Genomic DNA, 16,821 nt, shown 5'->3' on the forward strand with positions numbered 1-16,821 from the left:
TTTTAAAACCTGTATCAATATAAGGGAACGGTTATATATATAGAGAGAGAGTGTATTTAATTGTGTATACGTGTGTAATTAAAAATACTTGCAGAAAAATAAAATATATAATCTGTATAATATTTTTTACTTTATTTCATCAATTAAATAAAATATTTTATGGTAAAAATGTTATATTATTGTTTAATTATTGTATATAATAAATTCATTGTTTTCTATAATAAATACTTTAAAAGCAATGTTTAATATAATTATTTATTATTTGATAATTGATAATTAAAAATTTACATTAATCTTAAAAATTAATAAAACATAGTTATTAAAAAACAAATAATAAAATGTGGACTATATTTTGTTTCTATGTTAAAATTTAATTTGGATGTTTTAAATGAGAATCTAGCACTCGCTCTGTTCGGATTTCGCGGGCTTGTGAATTTGAGTTGATATAGAATGGAATCCGTCTCACATTGCCAATTTTTTTTAGTTTACTTTAATAAAAAATTTAGGATAAAAGCAAAAAGGTCTCTAAAATGAAAAAAATAAAAAATAAAAATAAAAACAAAAAGATCTCTAAATTAAATATTTTAATTATAGTAATAACGATATATTTTATGAGAGGAAGACATTTAAGTGAGTATGAAAGAACTGAATCTTAATCATATGATTATACATAAATGCTCACAATAATTTATGTAATTACTTAAAAAATCATTAACTTTTTAATTCGATTTAATATATTGATCATTCAAGATAAGATCTAGTAGTCAATATTTATTCATTTTACTAGCTCTCTTACTAGATATAAATATATTTATTAAGGATAAATACACATTTATTTTCATAAAAGACACTTTTTTAACACATTTTTTTTGGACAAATAATGGATTTGTTTGTTTAAGCTTTTTTAAAAATAATTTTTAAAAATAAATAAAAAGATTTATCATTTTCTGATATATTTCTCTGAACTGCTTCTATTAAATATAAGTAGTTATTTTAAAACAAATCTTATAATTTTTTTAAAAAAACCACTTATATAAAACGTGTTTTTTTAAAAAAAAAATAGTTAAACAATCTGTCTTAGACTCGTATTAGTTGTATTTTGATCATAAAAAAATATTAGTTATAATTTATCCAAAAAAAATCAGAAAGTTTGTGGGTCTTATTTCTTATATGATTTTTTTAATGATTTTATAGTTTTCTATAAACTATAATTAATAAAAGAGAATTTATCTACAAAGGTTTATTAGAGAATGTAATTCTAACATTTTTCTCCTTTAAAATACTATCACATTTTTTTTTATCTTGATGCAAATGTTTTTTAAAATAAAAGTAGAGAGAAATTATTAAATGAAGAAAGTTAAGCAAAAAGTACCAAAATTTAATTTGATATATCATGCCCTCAAATGACCTAGGTGTCATGGATAAAATTGTATTTTTCTTCATTTTTTTAAGGATGTATTTTTTTTCCTATTATAAAGTGTGGGTTTTTTTAAACAGATACCCAATTATAACATTTTAATTTAGGCACATGCACGGATACCACCCAATGATTGTATCACACATAGACGAGCTACACTAAGAAGGAAATCAGATGTTTGTTGAGGTCCAGGCTTGCTATTGTGAAAAACCATGCGACAGATGCTGTGGCATTAGTAGGCAACAAGGTGTTGTTAAATTGGTTAGAGGGGTTGTCTCACGCGTATGTTGCTAGTAGGTCCTATCTCTTGGTTGCTATGACCTATTTGCTCAACAATACCATTTCTGTCAACAAGAGCTCTAACCCATCTACACATCAAATACCAAAAGTACCTCATTGATCTAGATCACTGCAATGAGTACGTTTGGGGAGTAACTGCACTAACTTATCTCTATGACCAACTGTCATGTGTGAGTTTGTATTCGAGCATGCAGATGGTAGGTTATATGAGGCTACTCATAGTAAGTATTTTTTTTGTGTGTACTTAATTGTTTCTTTGTTGATATTAAATGACGCTACAAATAGTTTTATGTTTATAGTCATGGGTGTTTGAGCATTGTCGACCATTCTAACTCGTGAGAAGGTGCAGGAGTATGATTGCAAGCAGTCGCTTGGCGTTGAGGGGTACCAACAAGGCTAATTCGACTAGGGAGGTGTTTGACCAATGTTGTCTAGTTTCCATATGCATCACGAAGAGATCTTAGACCTTTTGAGAACCAAACATATTGCTCTGGGTACACTAAAGTTGGGATAAACATGTCACCATATCTATCAGAGAGAGTTTTGAAGAAGTTCAGGTGCTTACAAAATATTCCTTTAGAGCCACCCGACATCCTGCATATGAGAGGTGCAATCAGGCTTCTGAGGAGTGGGAGCAGTATGTGGCACCGTCAGGCAAGATTGTTCCACATTATAGTAATGTCATTAGCAATTTTGGTAGTATGAATAGTAACTGCAGCTCTAAATGAGAAACGGCCCAAACATAACTCTGGCCCGAAATACCTGAATATTTTAGAGATGATTTGAACCACTAATAAGTACCCACGTCATGCAAACGGCCACGTGTTGGATCTCCATTGGTTGAAAACATGTCACGTAACGCGTAGAAGAAAGTAAAGTGCCGTGTCCTTGCCGGTTCGTGCAGAAAGGTCCATTGCATTGCAGTGTAAGTATTTACAAAGCAAAGCGAAGCAAGCATTCACTGAATGCGCTCTATCTCTCTCTTTCGATCTGGGTACTAACCCTAACCCGCTTCGAACCGTGGCTTCCTCAGGCTCGCAGAACCTCTCTCGAAGAAAACCTTCTTCTTCTTCGTCTTCGTCTTCTCAACAAACACCCGGGTCGACCCGGATCGTTTACCGAGAATCTCGGATCCCATCGGAATCCGATTTCCCGATCTGGCAGCAGAACTGGTTCATCGCATTGCTCTTCGTCATGGCTCTCGGATTCTTCGCCCTCGCCATTTTCCTCTTCCTCACTCTCGACTCTGACATCGCTCCTTCTTCCACCGCCTCCGCCTCCGCCTCCGCCGCTTCCTCCGAAGGCGTCGAGGTCTCACTCTCTGTCTCTCTCTCTCTTTTCTTTTCCGTTGGGATCTCAGATTTTTTTATTTATTTTCTGATACAATTTTTCGACAATTAATAATAAGTAATTTCTGATTGCTTGATCTTTAATTGTGCAGGTGCAGGTTACTTACGGCACGGTTCTGAAGCTTATGCACGAGAAGACCAAATTTCGGTTGCATTCTCATGACGTGCCCTACGGTTCTGGCAGTGGACAACAATCGGTTACTGGTTTCCCAAATGTCGACGATTCCAATAGTTACTGGGTAATTTCCTCATTCATATTTTTTTTTTCTTATTTGAATGAATAAAAAATCTAAGGACGTGAGAGCCACTTTTGCTGCATTATCTATGTTTATGGTTTAAAGAATTTTACACTACCAACTAATTAGAAATTAACGTAGACATGACTTTTAAAGTAATTACTATAACAATCAACAAATTTTCAATTATATGGCAATTCATGATTAGATAACGGTGTAAATCAGTGTGTTCTAATTTTTTATTTTTATTTTTTTTTCGTAAATTTTGCTCTGCGGCATTTGGTTTTTGTCTTGACTTAAGATATGTGCATTGTTTTGTAGATTGTAAGACCTGAGCCAGGAACTTCTGCTAAACAAGGTGACCCCATTAAAAGTGGCACAATCATTAGATTGCAGCACATGAGAACAAGGAAGTGGCTGCACAGCCATTTGCATGCATCCCCGATATCAGGCAATCTTGAGGTGAATGCTTTTTTTTAGTTTTTTTGTTTGCAAATGATATAAACTTTAGGATCTGTTGATGATTTCTGTAATGTGTGCATCATAAATAAGCTATTTTTCTTTCGTGCATGGTATATTTGCTGCTTTTCTATGTATGATTGTAAATATGCCAATTTTGAAATGTTTCAGCGCAGTTTCCGCCTTTTCTATGTATCATTGATGATTGATTATAAGGACTCTGCATTCGAATGTAATTGAGGCATATAACCTTCAAGGACCAAATTGAGGGTGCTTTCTTTTTATTATTTCCCTTTCGGGGAGTATGTGATATTTTAAAAATAAATGGCGAATCATATTATTGTACTTAGGAAGATGTTTAAGGATTTTTTTATATTAGACAGCTATTCTTATTTCTTAGTGCACACAGTCAATGCCTCTCTTGCCTCATCAATCACTATCTATAAATGAAACTCTAATCTATTAACAATAATCTGTTAGCTAAATCAAACTGGAATATTTAGATTGATTTTTCCCATAATTATTTGCTATTTAGTCCTTTTCATCTTACGATAATGTTATTTCCCTTAGCTTTGAGTGAACCACCCCCTTTCATTTTACGTTTCATCTCTCATATGCCGTACATTTTTTTCTTAGACATGTTCTTTTAGTCCTACTTCATTTCCCATGCATGAACAACAGACCTAGAATCTGGTTAAATAATGATTTGAACCTATGTCCTCTCTTAACAAACTTATGTTAGACCCATTTATTGTGAATGACATTCTCTTTGATTTTACATCCAATTTACGTTGTATACCTTAGACAATGAAAATACGCAGTTCTGTGTAGCTTTTGCCCTGTAATCAATTTATCATTTCTTCTACTGGTATCTCTTGCTAATCTGATGCCTTGCTTGTAGCACCATTCTAATGATATATCATATAACCTTAAATACTTCTTTAAAGATTCTCTACATATTATTACTTTAATTTATTTGTTTTTGGTCTCAACTGGTATAACACAAGAGCAACAACAAAGCCTTATCCCACTAGGTCTGTTGGTATAATATTTCTCCAAACTTGTCCTTTGGATTGAGCTACCAAAACCCAATGAAAATGACTTACTGTAGCATCTTGATGTAATTGTTATTCACTATTGTGTTGAAAATCAATATTATTTATCCCAATGCTGTCAATTGATTTAGCTATCTATATAGCTGGCACTATCAAGTATCTAGTGGGATAAGAGTTGTGGTACTAAAATCAACACTCGTGCAATTAACTACCACTTATAAACTATCTCACTATATCTGTCTCCCCTCCTACAGACTGATGCAAGAAAAATTGACACTGGTAAAATTCTTGAACTATCAGAACATACATAGAGAGGGACTTTTTGCTAATATAGATATCTCTTTCATTATCCTCTTTGACTTTGCATTCAAATTAGCTTCTGATTATAGTTAAGATTTTGATTGTCAAGTATAACCTGTTTTAGACCCTGTCTGAGATATTGGATATCTGACATAGTTTTGAACTGAAATTAGGTCAGTTGTTTTGGAGGAGAATCCGAATCTGACACCGGGGACTATTGGAAGTGAGACATTTTTCTTTTCTTTTCTCGATGAATATTTAGATCTCAATATTCTGGATGGTGCTTTATATTTGTTTCATTGTCTTTAGGCTTATAATAGAAGGAAGTGGAAAGACTTGGAAGCAGGATCAGAGGATTCGCCTTCAGCATATTGACACTGGAGGCTATCTACATAGTCATGATAAGAAATACAGTCGTATTGCTGGGGGTCAGCAGGAGGTGAGAAATTGCCTGGATATGAAAATACTCTATTCTCCCTTTAAAAACATTTTATAGGACTACAGATGTGTGAATAATATTTTCGATGCTTACTGCATTTATTCTTCAGAACCCTACAAGTATTCTGTAGATGACTTAGGCACTAACTATAATTTTGTCAAGTTAGATTTGGCTTAGAAAGTACAATGAATAATGGTGGTCATGGCATATATGGTCATTTTTCGTAGTGATTCTATTTTATTTTATAAGTAACTAAAATGTTGGATGTATATTAACATTTTTGTCATTTATAATATCTATCTTACCAGGTTTGTGGTGTTCGTGAAAAGCGTGCTGACAATGTGTGGTTGGCAGCCGAAGGTGTCTACCTTCCCGTTACGGAAAGCAAATGAGTTACTTAGTATCGATACTTATTCTAAACGGGTAAACCATGGATAGTGGGAGTGGGTAGCTGGCACCGGTTCTGATAACAAATGCAGGTTTTTCTATTGAAGGATAAATATACAGGAGCATTTAGGATTAGATAACGGTAGTAATATTTTGTCATAGGTACACTTTGTTATGTAGTAAGTGCATGCCCCATTTTCATTTTCCCCGCTGAAAATACTTGGTGTCTGTTGTTTTGTGAACGCCATATACCATTCCTCTAATAGGACTACGAAACGCAATGAGTCTATTTTTCAATTGAATTATTATACGGATAAAAATGAACCTTTATGGATGTGTTTCTCTTTTTGATTTTGATAATGCAAAAGGATGGGAAATCCTTTCTGGTCCTTTACGTTCATTTGCAAGCGAGGAAAATTCTTTTCAGGTGAAATTAGAGTTTTTGTCTAAATGTGTTTTATTTTGTTTTTATAGTTTTTATTTAACTTTAAATTTTAAATTATTTTCCACGCTAATATTTTCCTAACTTTTGTTTCATTTCCCATGTCAGTCAAAATAGTCAATGTCATTGATCGAGTAAAAAAAGACCACATTTGGAATTAGGACATATCTTTCCTGTCTAGTAATATTTTCATGTGACCATATGACCTAGCTAAGAATTTGGAAGGACCACTTCGACGGTTCGGTGTTTGGTGTTTTATGCTATACGTGATTGAGAGAGGGATATGATGTTAGAGGATGGTGATTAACCCACCCTGATTGTGGTTGGTTAAAGATAATGAGTGTTGTTGATTTCGGGTTATCATCTTTTAGTTTAATGGTCTTGATTTGTCTGTTTAAAATTATTTTATAAAGTCAATTAAATTTCTCTATTTTATAGCATTAGATCATAATTTATAGTTAAAATTTTAAAAAACTTTAAAAATTGGATTGAGTTTTGAGATAAGGAAGTGGAATGGAGGAGATTAAACAAAACAAATGAAGGGCTCAATTTTTGAGATATAGAAAGTGAGGTAGAGGAGGTTGGCCGAATAAAAATGAAAAATGAAAAGATCAATGAGAGGAGTGTAATTTATTATAAATAAATATCTATTAAATAATTTATTTATTAGTATATTAAAAGAATATAAAATTATTCGATATAAATATATGTTTTTCTTTCATTTTTTTTATTATCAAATGAGAGGTATTTCTTTTTCTTTTTATTTTCAACCCGTCTATAACTTTGACTACTTTAAGATCCAGGATTGCTGGTTGAAATCATTGTAGGAGCAGTTTGAAGTGGCTATCCTGCTAGGTTGAAGACATTGAAAATTTCAAAATGAATCATGCATGAATGTATCTATGCCAAACTGGCATTGACACACGTATACAGACATTAAATAACCAGAAATATTTGGTGTTTGCATTCTGCAATAAATATAAAAACAAAAATATATAATGCTTGATATAAAAAAAAGAAAAATGTAAAGTAAATGCTAAAACTAAACTGAGAAAAATAACAAAATAATTATTAGAAAATAAATTGATGGTTGCGATAGATGAAATTTTGAATCTTACGTACGATTCGCATTCATCAAATTATATTTTCATTATTTGGTTATATAAATTATAAAATGAAATACATTTTATGATTGGAATTGCATTTATACTGTTTCATGAAAAGGAACCGTAGATGTTTTGGATCCATGCATGAACGAGTCAATGTCGTATAGACACCGTTTTTGTATTAGCTCTTCATCAATCAATGACCACTACACTACACGTGTATAAATAATAAAACTCAGGTATAACAATGTTTCGCCAGTTATTCTTGTCTGGACAATAATTTTTATATATATACACTTTTTATTTTCAACTTTATTTTTTTCTCTCTTATTTATATTGGTCTCTCATTTTATTTCTCCTATCATTTTCCCCGTACAAAGGTGAACACAGCACAGCTCATAGAAGTGTACAATCATCGTTATCCACTTCCACTATAAAAGAAAAGAAAGAAAAGAGACGAATAACTTCCACTACAGAACTTGTGCGTTATGGTATAGTGATGCATTGTGTGGTCATGCACGTATCATGTAGGAAGTACCATTGCAACACTCATATATATGATAACACTTTTCCTGCATCTTGTTATTGCTTTTCAATCCATAAGCAGTCCCACATTCAATGGAAATAATGACGGTGTGTTTTAACATGATTGCAGTAATTGGGACGGCTCTTCAAAGCATACGGATGGCAGTGTTTGTTTGGACAAAAACATAAAATCAATTCTTTTCAATCATGGTGACACATGTTTTAGTATAAAATTTATAATCACTTCTATCTGTTCTAAATTAATTTTACTAAAATTAGTTATACTACCTAATATTTGGAGCTAGTTTTAACTTAACTAATAATCTCGAATTTAAGTCATTATAATGTATCTATTTTAATAAATATTTCAGAGAGAACTTTATCGTTTGTATAGTAATCTTATGGGTCTGATATAATTAAAATACATTATTGCAAGTTGCATGATGCAATGTGAATGTGTCTTTTAATTTTACTCTGGTTTGCACGGTCGTTGGAAGCCCAAGACACAATGTTTTTCATGATAAATGAGGAAACCTATTTGGAAAAAAAAAGATTGTTTGATAATTGATACTCCTTTCGAGTGTATATAATGAGCGATGCGTGATGAAAAGATTAAATGAGTAATGGATATGTAAGTAAAGGTTAGTGTAAGAAAAACAAACATGAAAACACCAAAATTAATGAAATTGGTGCACAAAAATTGTACCGCCTCTAATCCTATTTATAAGAAACATGTAATAATATATTTAATTTTACATTATTACTTGTTTCTTACAAGCATGAATATAGTATTTAACTTAGTTGTATATTCAACAAAAACCGATTGAAAATAATTTAAACTAACCCAAAAAATTGAAACCACACCAGCCTTATGTCTGATACAGTTGGCAAACCTAGCTAATCCCACTAAAGGTTCTCTATGTTCTAACTAAAATATCTATAGATTATATGTGATAAGTAGCCAATTTTGTTACTTCTTAGAATGCAGATATAAAAGTACGTACGTATACGCTTCCCCACCGCGTTGGTTGGGTGGAATGAATTCGAAGCAAAGCTATTACCCATTCAATTGATGGTAGTTGGATTTTAGCTTCATGTATACCTGCTGCTATAACGTTATGAATAATGGGTTACAGAGAGGAACATTACACATTTACACAAGTGCATGTTGTTATAAAGTAGTGTGAATAACTACACTTATATTCAATAAAAAACAAAATTGAATAATTTGCCGGTGCATATTCATATATGCATAAACATAAATGGGTCCTGATAAAAAAAAGACTCCTCCTGATAAAAAAAAACGTAAATGGGTGTAAAGAGGTAGAAAGAGGATAGGTTTTATTAAGGAAAAAAATGATGTAATAAAAAAAATGAGGAGGAAGGATATAAAAAAAGAAATGAGATATATGAATATAACTGTGAATAATTGGAAATATCTACCTCATTTAGTGGTAGATCAGGTGGAGGGAAGAGAGAATAAAAAAATGAAAAGAGAAATAATAAATGTAATATGTGATGTAATAAAAAAATATAGAGATAAAGAAAAAAAATAGGGGGAAATGAACTATAAAAAATTGAGGCGTATGCTTATAATTATCCTACAATTATTGAATTCATACTTTTGTTGCATGTAGCTCAACACTTGTGTGGGGTATGGGTAGGTCTAGGAAATTGTGAGCATAATGCTATCCATGAAGGTTTCAGTTTTACAACAAAAAAGTTACCCTGTTTGCTTGTTGGATTCAAATAGCACTAGAAAGAAAGGCTTTAGTTAATCTTCGGTTTTACTACATGCAATAATGCAGGTGTACGAAGCACACGGAAACTTGACCTCTTTTGTCCATGATTGTTTTACAGAAAAGTTGCGTTGATAATGCAAAATTTGGATTCATCACCAATCATGCTCAAAATCATGTTGAAATATCAATCTTCACATGTATAGTCTCATTTTGATGAATATTGTCTTTGTATTCAACTTTTTTTTTTTTGAGGTAAAGCAATTTTAAATAATCTTTCTGTTGAATAAAAAAAATTATATTGAATTTTATTATTAACTTGTTTTTAATCATAAATTATTTTACCTCAAATTCAATTTTGATGAAAATCATTTTACTTAAAATTCAACCATGTAATGCCATAATTTGTTCTAACAATTATTGTTGGAACTATCAAACTACTCAGAAATGTATTTATTTTATTTTATTTTTGAAGTTGAGTTAAAACATAAATTGATACCCCATTGCAATTAGTTTATCTAAAACATTGGAGTGTACTCTTGTATTCATTTACTAGGCATTAGTTATCAGTTGAAATTCGTGGTCACATACTGCGTGGGATGCAAAATTATAAAAATTATCGATTTTCTTGCGATCCAACTAGAAAGCACTGTAGCTCAAATAATAGAAGCACCTTTTGGAACCTCGGGTTCAGAGTCAGGCTAAAACTTCAAGAAAGTCAATGATAATGGACCCTATTTGTGATCGGAAGGGTAACCTAATTAATTTTTATATCCAAATTACATTGACATTAAAATATTTTCACTGAGATGCACTCAGCAGTAGATAACATTACATATGACTGTAGACCCCACAACGAGCATCATGTTAATGTAAGTATGTAACCCGTACGTAGTGCGGAGAAAATGCAACAGGTCATCTTCCATTCAACATTCAAACAGATTCAATTTACTAATAACATTTAGATCTGTGGCCTGTTAAAAGAAAGAAGAAGAAAAAACTAATTCAGTGAACCGGGTCATGTGGCATTAAAAGAATGAATTTTTATTTATCTGACTAAATTTATGGCTTTAACGGCAAACAATCTCAGTGCAAATGATGCACAACAAATCGCATTCATCTCTGCTAATCCAGAGATTCCTGAAAACTCATCTACACACGAAATTCGCAAACAAAAGGAGGGAAGATTCTCAAATAGAAATTGACTGTGAATAGTCCCTGTTATGTATCCGTGGTATGGTAGATGAAAATGACCGACACCCCCATCTAATTTTATTAACTACAATTAGAAATAATAAAACACAAATAGCGGGTGCCAACTGGAAGACAAAAGTGTGTCATGATTAGAAAGCGACTCTTTGAAATGTAGGGAATGCTCGTAGAGCAGTAGCATTCGTAAAGCCACCCTAAGATTTTCCATTTTTTCTTGTCATGTTACTGATAGAGAGGCATCACCAAACTACACTGCAAAACGAATCACACACAACACAACCCATGTAGTGATTGTCATGGCCATTAATATATTATTTTTAGAAGTTATAAGATTGAATTAATAGTAAATAAAAAAATCACAATTCAATTGTTTCCTTAAAAGAAAATACCTTATCATGAGAATACTCATCCCATGCTCAAATAGCTCACGCCCAAAAAAAGAAAACCTAAAGTGAGATAATTAAACTAGAAAAACTTGTATTATATAATAATATATAATCTGCCATATCGTAATTATTATTATTATTATTATTATCATTGCTAAGTAGCTACAGAAGATAAAAAAAAACTCAACGAAACTACAATGAGAAATGGTTTCATTTCATTATTATTCTTCAAAATGGGAGACTCTTGGAAGTGAGTGAAGCAAAATGGGTAGATGTAACAAAATCGTGACGCAAGTTAGCCCTCTTGACAATCTTGATCATATTGCTCTGCAAACTCTGCTGCACTAACTGCTTCACCGCTTTCTTTTCCTCACTCATGATCCCATCTTCCTCCACCAAGCACCCTTTCGACGAAGAAGAAGAAGATCCACAAATAGGAGCAGAGACACCCAAGTTAAAGTTTCCACCGTAACTTCCAGAAACCTGTTTCCCTTTGTCTATCCTCAAACACTCCAATATTCTGGAGGCTCTCTTTTGAGCCAGCGTGGTTCCCACGAGCGTTAACTCAAGCAGCGACGACACTATCCCTGCCTCTATCATCACCCGCCTGTCACCGTACGCTTTGTGCGCCATTATCATCAAAACGTACGACGCCTTCTCTTGGCACTCCGGCGAGTCCGTCCAACTCAACGCGTCCACAAGAATCGGAATCGCGTCGCGAACGCTGCTAATCGCTTTTCTACCCTCCGGAGTCGACACTAAATTGCTCAGAATCGCGAGACTTCTCTCGCTCACTTCCATGTCTCCTATTGTGGACACTAGAAACCAAACCAAATCTGTTTCCAAAACTACTGAAACGTTGCTCTGACAGATCGAGAGATTGTACAAAGCTCGCATAGCATCTTGCTTCACTTGCGATTGGGATTGAGACGTGCTTTTACTATCGTTTAAATTCGTTAGGGTTCTAACTAGGAACGGTATTGCACCGGAGGATCCAATTATCGGTTTGTTCGAATCCAAAGCGCTTAATCCGAGGAAATTTGCAACAATCGCTTCAGACACCGACGAATCTAAACCGCTCGATTCGATTAGCTTCAGCATCTTGTGCACCGCACCAATTTTCACTATAGCCGCTTTATTTCTGCAGTAATTGAATTAAAAATGTTAGTTAAAAAGAAAAAAAAATGTTTAGGTCAAAAACAGAGCAAACAACGCACGCATCGTTGCCGATTCCGAGATTGAGCAATGCGTAGAGCGATGCGATTTGAGAATGAGCGTCTTCTGAATCGAGCATCCCGACGAGAGGAGGAATTGCTCCGAGCATTGCGAGATTCACTCTCGCTTCCGAATCTTCCTTCGCTAGTGACCTCACTCTCGCAGCGGCGATTCGCTGCTTCCTAAAGTCTTCTTCGCGCAGCTCCTTCACCACTTGCTTCAGTTCCGCCAGTGCCTCTTCCTTCTTCTTCTCCTCCTCCGCCGCCGCCATTTTATTCTCCGCTGCGTTCAGAAGATCCGATAGCTTCTCCGACCTCTCCTCCTTCTCTGTGTGGCACGCCGCTGAGCTGAAGTCACCGCCGTCGCTGACATCGCCACCGCGCTGGCGATACCGGTAGCGAGAGGTGCCGCCGCAGCTGACGGCGTCGAAGATCAAGCGGCGGAGCACGCGGAAGTGGCCGGCGGCGGTGGCATTTTTGGCGGAGTGGCGGTGGTCAAGAGCGATGGATCCGACGTTGTTCTGATGACACTTTGCCATTCTCCGACGACCTACATTGCAGAGAGAGAAAGAGAAGAGTGAAGAGTCCCTTTTCCAATTTATAAAAGAAGTTTTTATTTTTTTGAGAGTGCTGAGTAATTAAGTAAGTAAACACTATACTATAGTACCGTAGTGTGCACGTTGTTGTGTCTCTGTGGCTTTCTTTTATAGTGACGGTGTGTGTGTGGTTAGAGGATGATTTTCAACGTTGTGGTGTTTTAAAAACGAAATGAGTGGTAAACTTCATTTCATTTCGCATTCATGGAATGATAAGGAAACCGGTAATCATTTCAGACAAAGAAACTACAAAATCGGAGACCCATGCTTCTTTGCGTTTTGTCTTTCCTACTATTTTTCATCCATCTTCTTTTATTTTCTTAAATATATACTCAGTTTTTTACTCTTTTTCTAAATGATTTGTTCTTTAAGAAAATTATTCGGATGGATTGGCATGTCATGTTTTGTATGTGGAGGGTACAGTACAAAAACAGAGGAAAATAATCTACAAATTAACAAGTATTGAAAAAGAAGATAATAAAATCAAATGAGTAATATTATATTTTTTAGAATATTAAAAAATAAATACAAACCAGAGACATGAAAAAAATTAAAATTTAATTAAAAAATATCAAATAGTTCAATGATATATAAATTAATTTAATTTTTAAAAAATTAACATATACAATTGTTTGGTCATTCAAAACTAGAGAAAATAGAAAAACAAATTATTAAGGTAGTTTGTCCTATTAAGTTTTTTTTTCCAATTAAATTACTCATTTGGTAATTCTTACATTTTTTCTTATGGTTTAAAAGTGATTTTTGTAGTTACTATGATTTACATTTTAATTCTCTTTTAATCTCTATAGTTTTGAAAGTGGTTTTTTTAGTCTTATAATTTATATTTAAATTCTCTTTTAGTCCTTATAATTTAAAAGTGATTTTTTTAGTCTCTATATTTTATATTTTAATTTTATTTTTGTCCGTATCATCAAAATATGAGTAATATTATCAATTACAATTAATAAAATATGATTAATATTATCAATTACAAAATATTAACAAGTAATTCGTAATTAAACTGAGAATTAAAATCTAAACTAAAAATACCAAACTAAGAAAGTAAGAATAATGAAACTATAAAGACGAAAATAATTTAACTTTTTTTTAGAAATAAGATATTTTCGTAGAGATTATTGAAATAAATTTTATCTTTTCAAGTAAAAAAAAAAATCATACACACAATCACAACATTAAACCCTATCAGCATATTTAAAAAATTTAATAATCCAAATGTGTTGAATTTTGTTAATAGTGTATCCTATCAAATAAAGTTAACTAATTGAGTTGTGATACACACAAATAATAGTATGTAAATTTAATTTCTTACAACACATTTACTCTCTTTACTTGTCATGTAAGTCTTATTATCACTTTTGGGACAGAATGAGATTAGGGCTTCTTTAAGAAAAGTTGGTCTTACAAATCTTCAATTGTGAGCAACTGTTGAAGCAACTTTGCTGCATCGAAGAGCAACTCGATCTCCCATCACTCCACATAATAGCACCGCCGGTTGCTGCATATAGCGCCTATTGCTATTCACCTTCTTTTTTTTGTCTCATTTTTTTTATTAAGTTAAATTGAAATAAAAATAAATAACAAAATATAAAAGTGTGAAGTAATTAACTATAGGAGTTATTTTAAAACAAAAATTATATAAGTTAGTTAAGTTGCTGGAAATAATAAAATTAATGTGATTTTATAGAAAAATATGAAAGTTTACATAAAACTAAGAAAAATAACATATCAGAATAACTCTTTGTACATTACCCAAAATATCATAATAATAATGATATAATAAAAATAATATATTTATAATATTAACTTATTATAATAACTATTTGACTTGAGCCTTAGAATATGTTTTTGTAAGTATCTTATCTTCGATCTCTTTGTTAAACATATTGAAGGAAAATTACAATCGTATCTTCACACAGATAGAAGTTATTATATGGATTTTACCTTACAAATTGAAAGGAAAATGAAAGAGAAAAGTTATTTTTTTTATACAAAGATAAAAAAAAAATCTTTATTCATAGTGCATTTAATTACTTTAAGACATTATAGTAGTATCATTTTACATACATTTTCTTACTTTTGTTTTTTATGCAACAATGATAACTAGAAAAATAATTATTTTTCCTTTTCACGTTTTCTCCTACTAAATAATTTAACAAAACATCTCAGTACTCTTTAATTTTTATATATTTTTTTCCCTTTCACTTTTTCACCTAAGTCAAATATTCCTTTAAACAGGCATAGTGTTAGAGCTCGTGAGTAGTAAGAGTAGGAATATGGTGGTTCTCACTTAAATAAACCATGGGTAATATATTGTCGCCAGCTAATGTTGTGGATGAAGGAAGGTTCGTGTGGGGTATTTGGCAAAATTAAGTTATAAGTTAATTGAAAATATTTGATGCATTAGCTATAAATATTAAATCACATAAAACATATATTTAGTTATTTGATTTTTTTATCGGTCAATATTAATTATTAATTTTTAAAAATGTTAGTAGAAAAGATTTAAATTTATAACCTATTTATCTCTTATTTTCCTTTCAACTATTAAACTAGTTAATTAAATTGAAAATGTTTGATAAGATTAATTATAAATGTTAAATGACATAAAAATATATATTTAGTTATTTGATTTTTTTATTGATCAATACTAATTGTTAATTTTGATAGAAATATTAATAAAAAAGATTTGAATTTACAATTTATTCATCTCCCCTTCTCTTTTCAACCATTAAATGAAATTTATACCTTCATTTAGTTATTTGATTGTAATTAACTAACTGCACAAGCCTTTTAAAAAAAAAACTAACTACATACATGTATAGGTATGTATATAAGTATCACTTTCAATATTTGAATTATTTTGTGTGTGTTTGATTTGTGGATTTTCTACCTTCTATTACACGTTAAACGGAAATCCTATGTCACATAGCATTTATATTCAACAGAAGGTAACGTGAATACAAACACACCTCTGCAATTGATATATAATGTTGGGAAGGTTCTAATAATTCATTATCTAGTGAGAGAAAAAGAGAGAGAGAGAGAGAGAGAGAAATTATAAATAAAATTAGTGATATGATATAATGTAATAAGAAGAAAGACAGAGAAAAATAAGAAGTGTAACAAGGCGTTTAAGTATTATTGAAATAATTTTAATTTTACCAAGTTTGGCCACTCCAAAAATTACTGTCCCATCTGCTATAACATTGTGGCATACCAAGACTAACGATAATTTTCACCAAACTCAAAAATTGAACGTACGTAGTTCATTTCATTCACGTCAATGTAAATATGCTGGAGAATTTTTGTATAAAAATAAAATATAGGTGCGTTTTTACACGTGTTATATTATGTTAATGAATAATTTATTAATGAAAACATATCTTTGTAAAATCCTGAGTTTATTGCAAGTCTCATGTGGTGGGTCTACTTACCTTTGGATTTTTCCTAAGATGAATTGGGACAAGAAAGATTTATTTCCACTGCCACCTGATGCAGCGATGCTTCTTCTTTTTACTTCTAATCCGTCACCTCATTTCCCAAGAATTCATTAAAAAATAGCCACCAACAGAGTGAACCATTAACATCAGAGGACAGAACAGACTCGCCTGCCATGAAAACATGAAAGAATTAAACAG

At 32.1% G+C, this 16,821-nt stretch overlaps 2 protein-coding genes across 2 annotated transcripts; one reads left to right on the top strand and one right to left on the bottom strand.

The window, feature by feature from the left end:
• The first annotated feature begins 2,619 nt into the window (after positions 1-2,619).
• Positions 2,620-6,342, top strand: LOC114408914 (stromal cell-derived factor 2-like protein). The gene is made up of 6 exons (XM_028372127.1): positions 2,620-3,028; positions 3,159-3,305; positions 3,624-3,764; positions 5,290-5,339; positions 5,426-5,555; positions 5,864-6,342. Exons 1-6 carry the CDS (start codon positions 2,912-2,914, stop codon positions 5,945-5,947), a joined length of 669 nt encoding a protein of 222 aa, XP_028227928.1. The 5' UTR covers positions 2,620-2,911; the 3' UTR covers positions 5,948-6,342.
• A 5,129-nt stretch (positions 6,343-11,471) lies between these two features.
• On the bottom strand, positions 11,472-13,318 carry LOC114408915 (U-box domain-containing protein 12-like). The gene is made up of 2 exons (XM_028372128.1): positions 12,570-13,318; positions 11,472-12,493 (listed from the first exon to the last, which is right to left on the bottom strand). The coding sequence occupies exons 1-2, from the start codon at positions 13,103-13,105 to the stop codon at positions 11,581-11,583; spliced, it is 1,449 nt and encodes a 482-aa protein (XP_028227929.1). The 5' UTR covers positions 13,106-13,318; the 3' UTR covers positions 11,472-11,580.
• Positions 13,319-16,821: the final 3,503 nt, after the last annotated feature.

Source organism: Glycine soja, chromosome 4, assembly GCF_004193775.1.
Source record: "Glycine soja cultivar W05 chromosome 4, ASM419377v2, whole genome shotgun sequence".
Taxonomy (NCBI): Eukaryota; Viridiplantae; Streptophyta; class Magnoliopsida; order Fabales; family Fabaceae; genus Glycine; species Glycine soja.